This window comes from Phoca vitulina, unplaced genomic scaffold (assembly GCF_004348235.1).
Source record: "Phoca vitulina isolate PV1807 unplaced genomic scaffold, GSC_HSeal_1.0 scaffold55, whole genome shotgun sequence".
Lineage (NCBI taxonomy): Eukaryota > Metazoa > Chordata > Mammalia > Carnivora > Phocidae > Phoca > Phoca vitulina.
The window spans coordinates 10,031,559-10,050,356 of NW_022589758.1; the positions used below are offsets into that span (position 1 = coordinate 10,031,559).

Genomic DNA, 18,798 nt, shown 5'->3' on the forward strand with positions numbered 1-18,798 from the left:
TCTCTGTGCAGATACACATCCCTGGACTCTAGGGGCTGGGCAATACTTTTCATCTGGAATCTTATCTCCATCATCTTATGGTCTGTGTTCTGCCCTCTGACTTGTGATAGGGTGACAGGCCACCAAAATCTTGAACCTTCTGTTTCCCAATCTCTTTATTACATATTCATCTTTGCAAATGTAACATGCATTATTCTATCGAGACTTTATCATACTGGGAATGTAGCTTAAATTGCTAAAGGATGAAATTACATGAGTTGTGAATAAGATCTAGATTCTGAAGAGGGATTTTTCTTTTCTTTGGTGTCTGTATCTCCCCATCCCAGCTGGGGCCTAACACAGTATGAGGCACATAGGAAGTCCTCCCTAAACAGTTGTGTGAAAAAATACACACTCTGAGATTTTACTTCAAGGGTGCTTACCTTTCTGTTCATCAGTGTGGCAGTTGCCTCAAATTACCAACCTTGATGGGGATGATTAGAAGGAAATAATCATAGATCACCAACAGTGATGTGACACAAACCTTAATTTATTGTCTGGGAAGGGAGCGCCGCATTACTCAAGGACAAGTTCACCTATGTCACAAAATAGATTTAAATTTCACAAATCTGTTATATGCATATTTTTTGAGAAATACTGTACAATACTGTACATGAATGGTCTCTTCCCAATAATTTCCATAATATTTTCCTTTCTCTAGCTTACTTTATCATAAGAATACAGTATATAAACATATAACAGACAACAACATACCTGTTAGCTGACGGTTTAAGCGATCGGTAAGACTTCCGGTCAGCAGTAAGCTATTAGGAGCTAAATTTTTGGCTAGGCAACAGACATACACAGATTGCTGACTTCATGGGGAGTCGGCGCCCCTAACCCCACATTGTTCAACGGTCACCAGTACCAAGAGGGCAAAAGGAAAGAAGTACATCAGATCAGGTGGGATTCTGGGTGCAGGTGTCTGGTTGGTTCCCAAGGCCAAGCGGAAACTCTTCTTAGCAGGTGGTCATCACGCTGGTTCACTTCTTAAAAGTGCAGGCACCATACACGGAGATGTCCAGGATGGGTAACCTAAAGCCCTACCGGGCTCCGCGTCACTCACATGGCATGTCTGACCCGTTGGCTGGAGGTTGGCCGAAATCTTCCCTTAGCAGGGCCGGGACAGCACGTTAGTACAGCGGGGTTGATCAAGTAGGAACCACCGGTTACCTGCCTCTTTGCTCATCTCTTAAAGTGGAACTGCCAGACCTCATTTCCCTTTCCTGTCAGGGCCAAAGGCAGGGAAGCATGCATGTGTACATAGAAAAACAAATTTTAGGGAGACAGGTTGCCCTTTAAAAATTGTAATGCAACAAAATATCAGAAGCTCTCAAAGAAATCCTTGCACAGCAACGTTCCTAGCAACAGCATTCACAATGGCCAAAAGGTGGAAGCAAGCTAAATGTCCATCGATGGATGACAGATAGACAAAACGAGGTATATGCACACCAGGGAATATTATTCAGCCGAACAAGAAGAACGAACAAAGCCCGATGCGTGTTACACCACACACGAACCTCGAACACATTATGCCAAGTGAGAGAGGCCAGACATGAAAGGTCACATGCTATCTGATCCCATCATCAGCAGATATCTAGAATAGGGAAGTCCACAGACCCAGAAAGCAAACTGGTGTTTCCGGGGCTGGGGGAGGGGAGGATGGGCAGCCAGTGCTTCCTGGCTACAGAGATCTGTTTGGGGTGAGGAAGCTGTTTTGGAAATAGAGCTGGTGGTGGCACAGCCATGTAAATGTAGTGAAGGCCACTCAGCGGTACCCCTGAAAATGGGTGATTGTCGCTTATGTGAATTACACCTCCATAAAAAGAAAGGGGAAACAGAAAGAACTTCAGGGCTATTTTGAGCGCCACCAATGCAAGAAAGCAGGAACGGACATGGGGGAGCCCGGATGCTGAACAATTGATGGGCACCAGGAGGGGAGAGGCAGAGACGGGGGGTGGGGGGGGGGGGGGGGTCCCGGGGGGGAGGGGGGGGGGGGGGGGGGGGCGGTTTCCACTTCAGAATCTAACCAGAGGTCGCAAACACTTGAAATGCAAACAAATACAACACATTTTCAAATGTGTAGCTCTTTAATTTCTGCAAATAACCTGGCATTCTAAACCAAGTAAATGATTGTACAGGGAGAAAGCAAGACATCCCACAGGTGCCTTTTCAAGGCCAGTGATTGTACCTGGAGGAGAGGGGCTGGGCTCTGGGGTCGGGGGGGGGGGGGGGGGGGGGGCAGGGTGGGCACTGAGTGCAGCCTGGGGACCGCCACCAAGCAGGGGCGCCCTTGAGCCGCTCTGCCCATTTGCGAAGTCTCCCACATCCTCCATATAAGCCTGGCAAGCACATCATCTTTTGGCAGGTTTCACAGATCCTTTCAAAACAAATTTGTAAAAATTGCATTTAATACATGTGCACAAACCTTTTAAGCACATACCAAGTCCACTCTTCTAAAAGGTGTTTCGACAAGATCGGGCGCGTTCAGGGTGGTATGGCCGTGACTAAAAGGTGTTTCGAGTGTTTAATAGGTCACTTCAGTCCAGACTATGTACAGGGAAACCATTTGTAAAAAGCTACGCCCTTGGACAAACACTGCCTCAGGATTCCACTTACACAAAGTATCTGAAGCAGTCCAACTCGGGGAAACAGAAAAGAGAATGCTGGGGGAAACGGGGAGGATAGTGTTTCACTTTTGCAAGAGGAGAACACTTCCAGGGATCCCTTGTGCAACAACGTGAATCTACTGAGCATCACTGAACCGCACACTTTCAAAAATGGTGAAGGCGATCCATTTTAGGTCAGGATTTTTAGCTCATCTACAAATTTTTACAACCATCCTATTAAAGTAATACCCGTGCTAACTGTTTTGCTAGTGTAGTGTTACGGTTTTCGGGAAATTATAGGCTTTAGGGGTTTAGACAGAACCCAGTTTGGAGCTGGATCTACTTTAGAACGTTAACGTAAAGATGGCTCTGGCTACAAGTACAGCAACAAAGCAATGACTTCAAGCAAAAACAATCCCAGTTTCTTACATCGCTGCCTGGTTTCTACAAACCACTCAGGAGGTTGTGCTTCCGTAGAGTTGGGACATCTAACCGCAAAATACTGACACGTTACGGGAAAACAAAACAAAACGACAACAACGAAACCAAAACCAAAATGAAGTCAAAACTCGGGAGCTGGTTTGGGCCCATGCTCTGGTGTTTTTAAAAAGAGAGCAAATAATGCAAGCCTCAGGATTTGGGAGGGGAAGGCGCGCCTCTGTCCATTTTACCTCCGGACTGGCTCGCGGCCTGCTGGCTCTGAGGCGGCCCAGCTGTCTGCGCGGCCACTGTCGTGACAGCCACGGGGCCCTGCAAGGTTCTCAAGGGCTGTGCCTGCGGCGGGGCCGGCGGCTGCGAGGCAGGGGCCGGCGGCTGCGAGGCAGGGGCCGGCAGCAGTGGGTGCGCAGGGCGAGGGCAGATCTGCCGGGCTCTTCCGTGGCTCTCCGCAGAGCCGAGCGCAGCCAAGAGCGCCGCCCGGGGCTGCGGCAAACTCCCCTCTCCAGCCCGGCTGAGGACCACAGCCGGCTGAGCAGATGAGGCCGTTTTCGGACCGGCGGCCCCTCGGGCGCTTGAACCCTGTGGCACCGGCTGCGGAGGACCAGAAGTGGAGGCTTGCTGAAGTTGTTCTTGGGGAATCAACTGATAGAGCCGCTGCTCTGGCTGCTGCGGGGTGTTCAAAAGGAGCGAATCTTGGGGAAGCTCCAGTAGAGTTACTGGCGTGAGGCCGGAAGCGTGTTTAAAAAGAAACTGAACGCGGACCGGAGGACCCCGCGCTGCCGCGGGCACCGCACTGGGGGGCCGAGCTCCCGAGGGCAGGCCGCTGGACTCGACCCCCGCAGGAGCCGTGGCGCCAGCCGTGCAGCCCTGCCCGGGGCCGGAGCCCCGCTCCAAAGCCTGCGCTCCACAACCGGGGCCCGCAGAGCTGGCCGTGACCTGGGCGTGGGGGCTGCTTTGTGATGAGCCGGCGGGGGACGGGGTGGTCGCAGGTGGCCTGCTAACTCGAGTGCCCTGCTTCCCAGAGGATTCCGGGGACTTGGCCGTGACCGGGGTGGCCGGGGCTCTTGGTGAGGAGCTGCTGGTGGGCAAAGTGCCTGCAGGAAACACGCCAACTCGAATCACTTCCACAGAGGACTTCTGGGCCTTGGCCGTGACCGGGGTGGCCAGGGCTCCCAGCGGGGAGCTGGCGGTGGACAGGGTGGCTGCGGGAAGCGGGCTAACTCCAGTCACATTCACAGAGGACTGCTGGGAGCTGGCCGAGACCCGGCTCGCCGGGGTCCTCTGTGGTGCGCTGGCGGAGGACGGGGGCGCTGCAGGAAGCGGGCTAACTAGATTCACGTCCACGGAGGACTGCTGGGAAGGACTTGCTGCCTTAGAAGCAGGAGCCGGAGATGGAGATTTAAGAAAGCTGCTGGCCTCCCATGGAGTAAAACTGTTCCCCGACCAACTCTTCCCTGAGCTCCAGGGAAGTCTGAGGCGTAGAGCTGGCGGTCTGACGCCCTGGCCCTGGCCTGGAGACCGAACCGACACCATCTCAGGCTGTTCTGGGTCCTTCCCGGGAGGAAGCCCGCTGAGGCCGGCTGAGCCGCTGGAGCTGTGGGACGCGGGGACTGGACACTTGGCCTTCCGCGGAACCACCGCCTCTGGCCGAACGACTACCCCCACAGCAGCAGTCTTTGACTCGGGCGGGACACCGTCTGAATGGTCGTCTGTGGAGGGGTGCGGAGGAGACATCTGTCCCTCCCACCCGCCTTCCTTCCAGGGCCTTCTCGGTCCAGAGAAAGGTGGATTATTCGGCGGCAGCGGCGGCGGCTGCATGAAGGTCAGCTCCGTTGTCTGAGGCTCGTCGCCAGCCTCACATCCAAACGCACCCCCGTCTCTCACCTCGTGGGCTGGCCAGACTCCTGGAGGTGAGACATCCTGTCTGGCGGACCTCTTCCCTCTGGCATATTTCTGCACATCCACTTCAGAAGGGACGGCCAAGTCACAGGGTCTCTGTTTCCACGTATCTACACAACTGCCCGCTTTAGAAATTTTGAGGTCATACCGCCGCCCGGCTTGGCTCTCTCTGCCTTTTCGGCAAGAGGCCCATACTCCGAGCTCAGGAGGAGGTGGGCAACCGGACAGCTGCCGCTGCCGACTCAGAGAGGGTGCAGAATACCTCTTGAAGCTCCTTTTCATCGGGCGAGTGTTCATCTTTTGCTTGTTATAGAGCAGCCTGTTTGCCGTGCAGGCTACTGATATGGAAGGATCGAGACACAGGGGTTCCGCAGTAGCCAAGATCAGTTGGCTCTCAAGCAGCAGTTTGTCCTCCTGGGTCCATTCCTGGCCGTCGCTGCTTATGGACTGCACGTCGCAGGCTAACGTCTGCATGGTTGGGCGCAGGAGAACATGCCTGCTCTGGTAGCCGGGAGGTCCCCCCCCACTGCACTGCCTATAGTCCCGCACCTGTGCTATGACACACCCACAGTGGAAAATGTCAGCCTGAGATTCTTCCAGGAGGTCCAGCAGAGCAGGGGGTAATTCTTCAGCATCCAGGTATTCCAGCAATTCCCCTCCTTCATAAGGCAGCCGAATGGTCTCCGAACACGCCCCATGTTTCCCCTCGAGCATCAGCGAATATCCCCCCCCTCCCGGGTGTAGGTTGACCACCAAACAGGGCAACGACTCTCTCCTGACGAGCTTCTCTAGCAAGTTCACGTTGCTTCTTAGTTCCTCCGGAGCCTCAGGCTCTTTCCCACATTCTTCCACATACATGTCATAAAGTTTTTCATAGAGAGATGCTTCCCCACTCGACGAGCGTTTCCTTTTAGGAGGCCTCTGCTGGGCACTTGCGATGACATAGTCCGCACGGTCCAAAGCTCGTTCTACAGCCTGTTGCATCGCGGGACAAAGGGGGCCCTAAAGAGAAGACAAAACGCAAGTGCCTTGAGGGGCGGGGTGAAAACCCTGCCTTTCACGTCGAGGTAGAGTCTCGCCAGCGCCGCAACTCCACCGTGGAGCCAGGAGCCTCACTTGCAAATGGACGGCCAGAAGCCCGCCCCACCGAAAGCACCACACAACATACCTGTGATTTGGGGAAAACACCCGCACGTGTCGGAGCCGCCACCGCGCCGGGTCCGGACTCCCTGCGGGCTGGGCCGGAAGTGGATGGGAGCCCCCCGCCCTCCCCGCCCCCCCCCCCCCCCCGGGCCCCCCCCCCCCCCCCCGACCCCGCGGGAGCATCCGCTTGTGCGCACGTGCGCTCTCTGCAGGCCACAGCGGCGGGCCTCAAGCCTCCTCCTGTTGTTGCCTCCGCCTCCGGGCCTTGAGGCCCGCAGCCCGCACTTCCACTGCAGGGCCGGACCTTTGTTTTCCACTCAAGGCCAAGAGCACGCCGCCACCGACGCGTAGGCAACGAGCCGAAGAATACGCACTTTGCGGTCCGGTCCCAGTCCACGCCAGTTTGCGCAGGAATGCGGCTGTCGCGCAGGCCTTGGAAGCTCTTCGTTTCTTTTCTTGGCCAGCGCTTCACCCGAGAATCGTTGACTGTTTCTGAGTCTCCTGTCGTGAACGGCAGGGCTGCGCCTGGTGCCCATCACCGCTTGAACACACCCCACAGAGCCCACGTGTGTAGCAGCTCCCGCCTATGTGGAGGCTCGCTGTATTTGGTGCCGGCGTCGGAGTTGCTCCTTGAGTCTTCCGGTGATCTGCCTGATGGTTGGCGTGTAGATGTGCGCAGGACATGCCCTTCTGATAAACTTGACTTACTTCCCTTGTGCTGCGCTGTGTATCACAGTAAGGGCGCTTTACAAGGGATGCCGTGGGCCAGTCGTCTCGTCTGGGAATTACGGCTCAGGATTAAACTATCGGTTTGAAAAGGTGGCCTGCGTGTGACGGAGCTGAGAGCCCCTGTCCCCGGGCCATGGCAGCACATTCCAGCCGTCACTCGGTCTTGGAGACCACAGCCAGGATCCTAAGCATGGATCTGGAGGGAGGTGACGGGCTCCTAGAGGATTGAGGGGCCCTTGTTTTCCACTCCCTTTGTTGCCTTGAGATGTGCCGGCCCTTCGGGGCAGGTTTTTAAAAGAATCTCGAGGTTTACGCGAGACATGGCCATGATGGGATATTCATAGGAAAGGCTCACAAAGGAAAAGAAGCCAAGACAAATCGGGGGAACGCCCGAATTTCACACAGCTGGAAAACCGGGGTGGGTTTTAACCAATGGCAATGGTGACAGCTGCATGTATCGTAGATAGGACGGTCCACTGAGAGAGGATTCAACACTTTTTGACGGAGGGCTCCTGAGAGCTAGAGGACCCTGGTCCAGGGAGAGACAAGAATGCTTTTCTGCAGGCCCATCAGCTGTCTTTGGGCAAGTGGATTCTTGTGGAGCGCCTCAAGGGGGCTGGAAGTCCAGTTCAGTTTCTTCACTCTTTTACACATCCTCCCCTGTCTCTCTTTTTCCCCACCCCCACTTGCCCGAATTTAGGCTAAGTCTGACACTGGATGGCTAAAGCATATTTTTCTACGCCGTAATTCAGACATCCTCCTGGAAGAGAAAGAAGTGCGAGACTTCGCCGCCCCTGGCTAGGGGAGCAGACTCCTGGCTTCCGAGCAGGGCAGAGGAGGAGGGCCAGCCCGGGTGAGGCAAGCGAGGGGGCCTGGGGCAGCAGGTTGAGGGAGACACCCGCGCTCGGGCGGTGCCCTAGCTGCCTCACCCGCCTCGCCTCGGCCCGGCCCGGCCCGGCCCTGCCCTGCGATGGGCCCCTGGCCACGTGGCGCCTGCCTCCTTCCCAGCTCTTCTCTCCTCTCCTTCCCACGGGTCTGTGCTCGGCCCCGAGTCACCGGCCACGGACAGGCCACCCCGCCCAGGGCGCCCCGTCCTGGCAGACGCCTGCCGCTTCTGCTGAGAGGCCTGCCCGTCTCCACCTCCTCCCCCTCAGATATGCCGTCCTGACCTCCAAGAAGCGTGTCTCCCGCTCCCTGCTCTCCTGCCCCTGCACACGGACCGCGTGCCTGAGGACAGCCGGCCTTCACCTTGGCAAGGAATGGAGCGTGCGCACCGTTTCTCCTCACCCGGCCTCCGGATGCTCTGAGGGCAGAGACCATGTCTTTGCCATCCCTGTTCGCTCACCGACTCGGGTGGTCACTCCTTGGCGCCACGTCGGTGCCGTCGAATGGAGGAACGATGGGCGGACGCCACGCTCTAGTTACCTCAACCCCAGGCTCCTCAGAATCTTGTCAAGTAAATATTTTATCCCCCTTTCGGAGACCACGAAGGCACCCGCAGCCAGGTCTTCTGGCTCTGGTGCCCTGGACGGTGCCAGGAGGGCCGAACCGGGGCGCTATTGACATGTGTTGTGCGGGGACGTCCGGCGCATCCCTGGCGCGGTCCTCTGCATGCCCGTGGCCCTCGCCCCCTCAGCTGCGACAACCGAACGTGGCTCCAGGTATTGCCAGCCAGCCCCCGGCTGGCGGGGGCAGGGGGCGGCAAGATCGTCCCCTGGTTGAGAACCCCTCCACTGTAGACCTGCTCTGGAAACCACGAGCGTGATCCAAATGCAGCCCCTGAGCCCCCGTCCCGGGGTACTTGTCACTGGCCAGAGAGAGAGGCGCATCTGCCCCGCTGCCACGGGATGGCCCAGATCTGCAGTGTTGCCCTGGCTGTGTCTTAGGTTGGGTTTCCCCAGAAGTGCACCCTGAGAAGAGGATCTGCGTGCAAGCGGTTGGCCTGGGAGCTCATCCCCAGAAGCACTGCGGGGGGGGGGGGGAAGGGGATGACCTGGGAAAGAAGACAACAGCGGGCACATGCATGAGCAGAAGACCGCGGTGGACAGCTGGGCCCTGCTGGGGAGCTCCCGGGGGGAGGGGGCGGCAGGGCGGGGGCGGCGGGGACAGTACCGAGCACGCGTCGGGGTCTGCTACCTGAGAGGCAAGGAAGCTGGGGTGTGTATCCCTGCACTCGTCTCTCTCGTTGGCTGAGGACAGGCCCGGCACTGTTCCCTGTCCCTCCAGCTTGCCGCTTAGGGGAGCCACCCATGCTGACGTGGCCGGACGATACCCTCATACGGACAGTCACAAGTGCTCGCCGTCGTGCTCCGTGTGCGGGGACAGTGTTAGCCCCATGGGGGTTCGGGCAGGGCGCTGGCGGCCTCTGCTCCAGCCACGACTGAAGCTCAGGTGGAGAAGTGCAGTCGAGAAACGTGTGCTCTCTGATATATCTGGCTGTGTGGACAAGGGAAATGCTACTCCACGTCCAAATGAAATGGACAGTGTCGTGTGAGGCGTGCGTGTGTGTGTGTGTGCGCGCCCGTGAGAGAGTGTCAGCTCTTAAAGCCACCACGGCGTCCAGTGGAGGTTGCGGCCTACTCCCTGGCCCCCGCCGGGTGAACCCCTAGGCCTTCTGGCCACGGGTGCACTGGACGAGGCTCTCACCCTGGCTGCGCGTGCATCCCAGCGTGCGTCAGTGGGCCTGGCAGCGCTTAGCGTGCTTCAGCCGGCCCCTCCACTTGCACTCCCTAATTGCCTGGTCTTCCCACAAGACGAGGGGTTTAAAAAAAATGGCTCCGAGTGCACACCGTCCTTGGAGCCCTGCAAGCACGTTAATGAGCCCACTGGCTGATTATAAGGACTCCGATGGCTGCCCTCCCCTACAGCAGCCTGACCTAGATGCACATGCTGAGAAAACTCACGGCCAGGCTAAGATATGCTAGTGGGAGAAGAGAGTTCAGTTAATTGCAAGATAATTGAGCCAATTTACAATTAGCGAACTGGTTTGTGCCATACCCATTGAGGTCTAGGTCTCGATTTTGCCACCTCTCCCCTGCTGCAGCTAATTAGAGGGACCAGCCAGAGAACATGGACTACGGGGAGCAAGTGAAGGTGAAGATACGTTGCTTGTTGGCCTCATCTCTGGTTAACCCTCCATCACTTGCCCTGAGACTGACGTGTCTTTCCTGTGTTCAGGCCCCAAGACACATTATAGCAAATCCCTGGGTGGGGGGGATGCTATAGCTCTGGGAGATCATGTGACTGAAGGCCCCTCCCACAGTCCATTACGGAGATGGAAAGGCAGACCTTATCCAGAAGCATCATGATAGGGAGAGGGACCAAGGCAATGGGATTTTCCAGTGGGGGGGTGGGGGGGGCGGAGAGATTGGGCTCGACTCGGAATGCGGCATGGGCACGTGGGCGTTTATAGCCAAGGAGCAGGATGGGAGTCGGTGGGTGGAAAATTACTAAGAGGAAACATCAGGAGTATGGGGGATTCTGGCTAAACAGAGCCAACAGGATCCTCTGCTGAAGACAGGCCGGGGTGATCAAGGCATCGCCTGGGGGATGGTGGAGGATGAGCAATGTGATTGGGTATGGAGGGTGGGGGGTTCTGGTTAAACTGACGGAGCAGGGTTCTTGCCAAAACTGGCTCCTACGAGGAAGTGCACAGATGGGCCTAGGAGTAGGTTCTGGAGCCTGACTAAAGTTTGGTCAAGAAGAGAATTTCTGTCACCATCAACTTTTAATTATGAAAATGTTCCTTATCACAGTGACAAAGGGTAAGATATACTAGAGGAAGAAGAGAATTGAATTAATTGCAAGATAAATACCCTAATTTGCAATAGTAAACCGGTTTGTTCCAAGCTCATTGAGGTCAAGCATGAATGTTTTTTATTAAGTATAATATACAGAGAGTAAAATTTTCCTTTTTAAGTGTACAGACCTGTGAGTTTGAAAAATGTTTTCAGTTGTGCAATCACCACTGCAATCAAGGTATAGAATTTTTCCATCATGCAAAAAAAAAAAAATTCCCTCATGCATATTTGACGTGGATTCTTTCAGGATCCAGAGGCCATACCACCTTGTCTTGATTACTCTAGTTTTATAACGAGTTTTGAATCAAGTAGTGATAAAGCTCTCACTTTGCTCTTTTGCAAAGTAATTTTGGCTACCTTAGTCCTTCTGTCTTTTCGTGTACATTTTAGAATCGTTTTGTGAATTTCTACAAGTTGGGGGCCTAACCCCTAGTTCCACTAATTATCTCTGCCCTTGATCAAGTCACTTAACTCTTTTGTGCCCCTGTTTTTTCATTTATAAATTAGAATGATGATGCTAATGATATTTTGAAGTTTAAGTGGGACAGTGCATATAACCGTGGCCATAGGATGCCTAGCACATAGTGAGCACTCATTAAAGATCAGCCACGTGTTCCTTTACCACCATCCTTCTGAGTGCCTTAGCACTCTTTTCTTTTCTTTCCTTTCTTGCGGACAGTGGGGAAGTAATGAACAGTTTGAAGAGAAATAGTAACTTGTTTAGCACATTAAGTGGGGCCATGGATGAGGGCAATGGGCTAGCGTGGGGTGAGGCTGGGGACAGGAAACAGGTGACAGGTGACTACAGTGCCCTTGTGGCAGCTGATGAGGTCAGTGTTAGTCAAGCCGGCAAGGAAGTACTTGAGTTATTTCTCAGATAGGTTGAGTGAGACTTGAGAAGTAATTGGCTATAGGAGTTGAAAACAAGGAAAGAGTTGAATTTGGCTCGGAGTGGCTAGCTTGAAGAGATTGAGTGGCTTCTGGTGGCTTATATGGTCTCATATATAATTCACAATGTTTTTCGTGTGTCAAGATTGTCGGAAGCTGGGGAATAGTGCCATTCTTTAGACTGTAAACTGTCCTAACAGCAGGGACTGCTATTTTTGCCCACTATAGCTTACCCAGGGCATAGCACAATGCCTTACATATAACTAGGTACTTGTAGTAGACAGAATAATGGTCCCCCAAAGATGTCCACATCCTAATCTTTGGAACCAATAAGTATGTTACCTTTCCAGTGCAAAGGGGACTTTGCAGATAGGATTAAGCTATGGAACTTGAGATGAGATTATCCTTGTTTTTCTGGGTGGGCCCAGTGTAACGACAGGGGTCCTCATAAGGGAAGGAGGAAAGCAGGAAAGTCAGAGAGAGAGAGAGGGAGATACCAGAAGTTGCCTCCCTGATGGCCTTGAAGATGGAGGAAAGGGCCATGAGCCAAGGAACACAGGCAACCTCTAGAAGCCGGAAAAGGCAAGGAAAGAGATTATCCCTAGAGTCTCCAAAAAGGAACGCGCCTTGTCAACACCTTAATTTTTGCATAGTGAAATCAGTTTCTGACGACTTCCAGAACATTAAGATTATAAATCTGTGTTGTTTTAAGCCACTGTTTGTGGTAATATGTTACAGCAATGCTAGAAAACGAGTACCTGTTTTATGTGATGGACGGTGCTGAGAATTTATGAAGACCTGTATTCCATGGCCGCAAGTTTGCTGAATCTAAGTTTGCAGCACTCCATACCTCGCTAACAAAACCTTGTTGTCTGGTAGCTGGGATTGAGGGGGAGGAAAGGTGCAGGCAAAACATGCTTGCAGCCTTTCCCAGAACATCTGATGTCATCCTTCTTTAATTCTATGAAATGTTTCGTTTCCAAAATCTCAAATCTCAGAAACAAATAAGAGATTTAGGGTCTTTGGGGAATGCAAACCAACCTCACAAGAACAATATGATGGTAAGAACTCAGGCTCTGAAACCAGACAGGCCTGTTCCATATTCCTGGGTTTGCTCCAGTTCTGCGCGTTTTGATGAGTTTTAAAACGTTTTAGAGTCTCTGTTTCCTCAACTATAAAATTGAGACTACATTAGACTTTGAGAGACTGAAGCATCCAAACACTCTATATACAGTGAGCACTCAGTAAATGTTAGTCATTGTCATTGTCATTCTCTGAAGCTAACTGGAACCGAAGAGCTGGTAATCTCAGTTTTCATTAAAAAGTTAATTTACACAATCTTGATTTACATTATGGGATTATCCCTGTGTCTAGTTACACCAGGGCAGGGAGCTGGAGTTGTTGAGGGTAAGCTGTGAACTGAGGCCGGGGGGGAATTGGCAGTGTATGTGCCGAGAAAGTGACCAGGCCAAACAGCCTACAGAAATGGAACATTCCGCATCCCCCCAGACCTTGGGGGGAAATGGGAAGCTAGTAGCCTCCACCTCCTCCAACCGGTCATCAGTGGCCTGGAAGAAGCACACCCTGAAAATATCATGAGCAAAATATGCCTTTTGATTTTGAAAGACAAGCCTTATCTTTCTCCTGAAACTAAAATGTGCTGCCTAGAAGCCTTTGGGCTTCCTAACATTTATATGAAAAATGGCAGATATTCAAGCAAGGACTTTTGGAATCACAGATTCAGCTTTTTTTTTTTTCCCTATTTCTTTTTTTTTTTTTTTTAAGATTTTATTTATTTATTTGACAGAGAGAGATAGCGAGAGAGGGAACATAAGCAGGGGGAGTGGGAGAGGGAGAAGCAGGCTTCCCGCAGAGCAGGGAGCCCGATGCGGGGCTCAATCCCAGGACCCTGGGATCATGACCTGAGCCGAAGGCAGACGCTCAACGACTGAGCCACCCTTTTTTTTCCCTATTTCTAATTCTTCCCAAGGTGAAGCACTTATTCAGGTGTGACTTACAGTTCATTAGAACCTCAATTAGCAGATCCTCAAAACACTGGGAAGAGGAAAATGAGAAGAAAATGAATGGACCCAAAATGTATTCATATCCAGAAAACTTATAATGAAAACAACATTTAGGGTCAGGATCCAGAAGCAAAGCAAGATCAGCGTCATCGTTCAAAGATTCAGTTATGTCTATTGTACCATACCTGCTGAGGTAAAAAAGCAAACTCATGCTACCACTTAGAAAGGTTTCCAAGGATAAGGGCTAAAAACAAAACCTTTTTCATTATCCACAACACTCTAATACCTAAACCAGACCATAGATTGTGTGGGTTTACAAGAATTACCAAATGTAGCTCAGAAAATGAAAAGTGTGCTTGGTGCCCAGAAAAATAAAATTATATTCATATATATTTATGTGTGTATATATATATGTATATATATTACAATTTTATATATTAAATTCTAAAATTTTATATGTAAATATTATTTTGCTACTATATATAAATATATAAGGTATGTAAGCATACATGGTAAATATAAAGATATAAGGAAAAATAGTAGGCCTCAGTGCATATATAATTTTAATATTTATATCATTTTAATATTTATATAATATATTCCTATATTAAAATTACATGTCTATTCAAACTCACTATTTTACCTTACCTGAAGAAGTTCCTATAGACAAAGTACCTCTCCTTTAGTCATCCTACATTTTGAAAAGAGTAAAAACTTAAAATATTGTTTAAAAGAAAAAAATTGTGTCATCAGATCCATTTTAATAAGGCTGACTAATGTTACTAAGTATATAACACTGTCTAATACCAAATTACAGTCAAAATGCATTACTAAGAAAAGATGATAACCCCAACTATAATTTTAGTTTTGTCAGATATAAAAGCTGGATATGACTCCTGGCCTACATTTTTCTGGAAATATCGTTCATTATCTGTTCATCTGTCTCAGGGAGTCAATGCCTTGTGCCATTGCCATTTTGATAACAATCTGCTCCTTACAAGGCTGAGGTATGAAGGTGTCATCTCTTATAAAAACCTCTCACATCCGGTGTAACCCAAGCACTAGCTTCTCCCTACTCCCCTCAAAAGGGCCTTTTTTCTTTTATTTTTAAAGAAAGGGGGATTTGTCATCTGTCTGCTCCAGAGTCATCCACTTGGCACCTCCTTTTCTGCCTTGTGAGCTCCTGCTCTGGGTCACCACCTGCGACCATGTCTTCCTCCATGTGACAATGCAATCATGGAGCAGGGGAGGGTGATATGGGGTGGGCCACACTCCCTGTAGAGACCTGCCCTTGATTCCCCGACAACAGCAGGTGAGAATGTGTTTTAAGACTTTACTGACCAGCTGGGGATAACTTAATGGCATTACAAAGTAGGAAATACTCTTTAACTGGATGTTAAATACAACTCCTTTCATTGTCCAGAGGGCATTAAACACTTCATTGAAGAGGGTGGGGTCCTTTTGAGGGTACATCCCAGTTCTCAGCCCTACTCTCAAGCCCACTCTCCTCTGTCCCTTCCGGAGAGAACATGAGAGTCCCCTTCTTCAAAGATGGTCAGTTTTCATTCCACAGTAGGAAAACCCCACCACCCACCCTCAAGGTCAGTGCTGTGCTAGGATTTATCACCTTCTGTGGTGGACACTCTTTGAGCCCCACCCAGGTCTCCTGGGATCCTGTCTACAGTTCCTCCACCCTTCTCCCCTGGCTTCTGTGTGCTTTTGCTTCTAATGGCCTCTATCAGAGACTCTTTTTTTGGAAGATTACTCTTAGGTTATTGGAACAGCTTTGCAGAGCCAGAAAGAACCAGGGATAGACAAGGACAGGAGTGTGAAAGCCCAGCTCCCTGGCCTTAAATTGGGACAAACTCTGAGGCATAACTCACACCCCAGAGTTCCCCCCTCAGGTTAAGCTGAGGCTGGGTCAGCCTGAGGTCACGCCCTTGGCTTCTTCTCCTTCCCTGTTCTGCATCTGTCACCCTTTAAAGGTCTCCCTAGAAGCACTTACTTCAAAAAACCACTTGTATATGCATCCTTATTTCAGGGTCTTCTTCCAGGGTCTTCTTCTAGGGAACAGACCTAAAGTACCTCTCCACCCATTTTCAGGTATAGTCCAAGGCTCTAGGATTCTCGAGCAATACATTCCCAAAATCCAGCTGAATGGCCCAGGGGCTCTGGTGTGATATGTCAAATCCTTTTTCAGTTGTCTTTCCATCAGAGCAGGATGAAACTGTGCCCCTTTACTACTCCAGTCCCCAGTGGGTAAATTCTGGGCAAAATAAACATCTGTCCCAAGGACAAAAAAAATTCTTAGCAATAGTAGATTTAAATTGTATTATAGAGGACAAACTTTCCCAAAGCCAAAGCAACCTGCAAAGAGGTGCTCTACTCAAAATTAGATTATTTAATTAGGCCAAGCTGATTCTATTCCCCTCGTCTACCTCCTGCCCAGATACCGGTGGTACATAGGAAATGTATGGAGAAAATAAGCCCATTACATGCCCCATGGCAGAACAAGCCATCAACCCCGAGGACCATTTTTAGTAGTGCAAAGACTCAGGGGGCGCTTTGAAATGAACAATTCTCTTTTGTCTGGTCCAGTGGTTCTCAAAATGTGGTGCCAGGACCAGCAGCATCAGCAGCATCGGGGAACTGGTTAGAAATGCAGATGCTCTGGACCCCACCCCAGACCTAATGGAATCAGAAGCTCTAGCGTTGGAGGTGGGCCCAGCGATTTGTGTTTTACCAAGCTCTCCAGGGATTCTGATGCATGCTTCAAGTTGAGAACCACTGCTTTGGTCAAATCAAGCATTTTCTCTCTTCAATCTTTGTAAACATTTTTTCAAATTCTCAGGAGAGATAGCATGACTGGCTGTTACCAAGGGGTTTCAATCCTTGACACAATCATCTATGTCAAAGAGAAAGGGTGAGTAAAACCAGGGGAACTCTGTGAACTAGGAAGCCTCCACAGCGTGTGACTGTTGAATCTACCATTATTCCCTGGTCTGGGAGTCATGGACACAGTCATCTGTGATGTACTAGAATATGATGAATGAGGTCAGCCAAATATAGTGGTCTCCATGAGTGATTTCGAAAAATGGAAACTAAGCAAGTTGCTCTGCTTTAGATTGTTTGGTACATCCTAATATTGAGATGAGTGCTCATCCAGTGCATTCTTACAACGTGAGTCTGCTGATCCCGTCATTGTACATACTATTATAGTGGCCTATTTACTTTTGCTTTTGTCCCTATACTGGAAGCATCTCAAAGATGGAGACTGTTTCTTGTTCACTTTTGTATCTCTAATGATTGTTCCACAGTTAGATGACCAATGTTTTTGTTTTTCTTTAGAGTCTACATATAAGTGAGATCATATAGTATTTGTCTTTCTCTGTCTGAATTATTACACTTAGCATAATGCCTTCAAGTTCCATCCATGTTGTTGGATTTCCTCATTTTTTATGGCTGAATAATATTCCATTGTAGGTATGGGCCACAACCTTGTTATCCATTCATTCACTGATGCACAAGAAAGGTTTTTAATTGGAATAGTAAATTGATTGTGCCTCACAAAGGAGAAGTGTGTGGTAGCTTTTTCAGGCCTCAGAAAAAACATTTAATAATTAAAATCTATTATTTTACTGAAAGGAATTTATACTATTTCCTGGGCTCTCAAACCCTTTGTGAAGCTTTAGCTGGTGGGAGGACAGGGCAAGTTTTGAGGGGAGGTCTGTGAAGACTGAAGAGTGAGAGTGTAAAGGGGCTAGGAGAACAGAATAAACATGAAAAAGGTGGGCTTGTGCTGGGGGCAGGGCACTCTAGACCTCTGCCAAGCAAATACACTGGGGATGGGGAGACAGAGAATGCTTTATGTTTTTTTTTTTAGAAAGGCAGTTTTAAGTTAAGGACCATTTATTTTAAGAGGCAGAAATGTAAAACTATCTAAATCACCTTCCAGGAGTGAAAGCATGCAACTAATTTATAAGCAGAAAAAAGTAAAACACATTGAAGGAAACCATAGTGTGCCACCCCAAAATATGCCACCTTGATATAAGGATTGTTTTGAGTTGAAGGCAGTTAAGAAACTGCAAAAGAATAAACAGTTCTCTGTCCTCCCCACGTCTACCTAAAATTAGGGCATAAATTTCCCTTTGTGAAAGTGTTTCTCTTCCCCTCCCCAATTCTATAGGAGGAAAAAAACCTTTACCACTGGAGACAGAAAGCCCTGGGATGGATCAGTGTAACAAACCTTACTAAATAACCCGTATCTTTCACTTGTTGTCCCCATGTTTACCATCCCCCAATTTACTGCTCCTAGAAGCCCAAACTTCTTTTCTTTTGTCTTGTCCCCTTTCCACAAATACATTGGGTTTTTATTGTTGTTGTTGTTGCTAAAATGCTGTATAGGGGATGCCTGGGTGGCTCAGTCGGTTAAGCGTCTGCCTTTGGCTCAGGTCATGATCCCAGGACCCTGGGATCGAGCCCCATGTCGGGCTCTCCACTCAGCGAGGAGTGTGCTTCTCCATCTCCCTTTTCCCCCCACCCCGCCCCGCTCATGCTCTCTCTCTCTCAAATAAATAAATATTAAAAAAAAAACTACACAAGAGAGAGCAGCCCACATGGAGACTCTCTCAGAAAAAAAGCAAGGGTGGGACTTATAAAATCAAAGCTGGAAAGTTTCATGAAGACTGACTGAACAAGACATAGCTTGTCAGTTCAAGATTGGTTCATTGTAATGAAGGTGGTCAAGGGTCATTTACTGAAGCCTAAGACTGGTTGTGGTTTTTAGGAACTGTGTTTACCCATCAAGTCTCTAGGGTGACCCCAGATAATGCACTTGAGTCATAGCCTGCAAAGAGTCAGTTTAATGATCAAGACATTTTCCCTGGACCAGTTTTCCATTAAGTAGTTGCTCAGTTCATTTTAGCTGGGCCCCGACCACATGCTCTGTGACAATTATTCATATTCTCCCAGCTCGGGAGTCTACAAACCTAATATATTGAAGGCCAGTTCTGTTACCTTGAACAGGAACATTTCCAAATTACAAGTTGATGGTGACAGAGACTTATATATATATATAAGCTCTATGCCCAGTGAGGGGCTTGAACTCACCCCACCAAGATCAAAAGTCTCATGCTCTATTGACTGAGCCGGCCAGGCACTCCATGTGACAGAGATTCTCTTCTTTTTTTTTTTTTTTTAATTTTTTTATTGTTATGTTAATCCCCATAC

General features: G+C 49.9%; 1 protein-coding gene across 1 annotated transcript; it reads right to left on the reverse strand.

The window, feature by feature from the left end:
* Nucleotides 1–555: 555 nt before the first annotated feature.
* Nucleotides 556–5,969, reverse strand: LOC116622861 (transcription factor SPT20 homolog). Its single transcript, XM_032389592.1, has 4 exons — nt 4,350–5,969; nt 3,320–4,022; nt 754–825; nt 556–575 (listed from the first exon to the last, which is right to left on the reverse strand). Exons 1-4 carry the CDS (start codon nt 5,967–5,969, stop codon nt 556–558), a joined length of 2,415 nt encoding a protein of 804 aa, XP_032245483.1.
* Between the last annotated feature and the right edge of the window lie 12,829 nt (nt 5,970–18,798).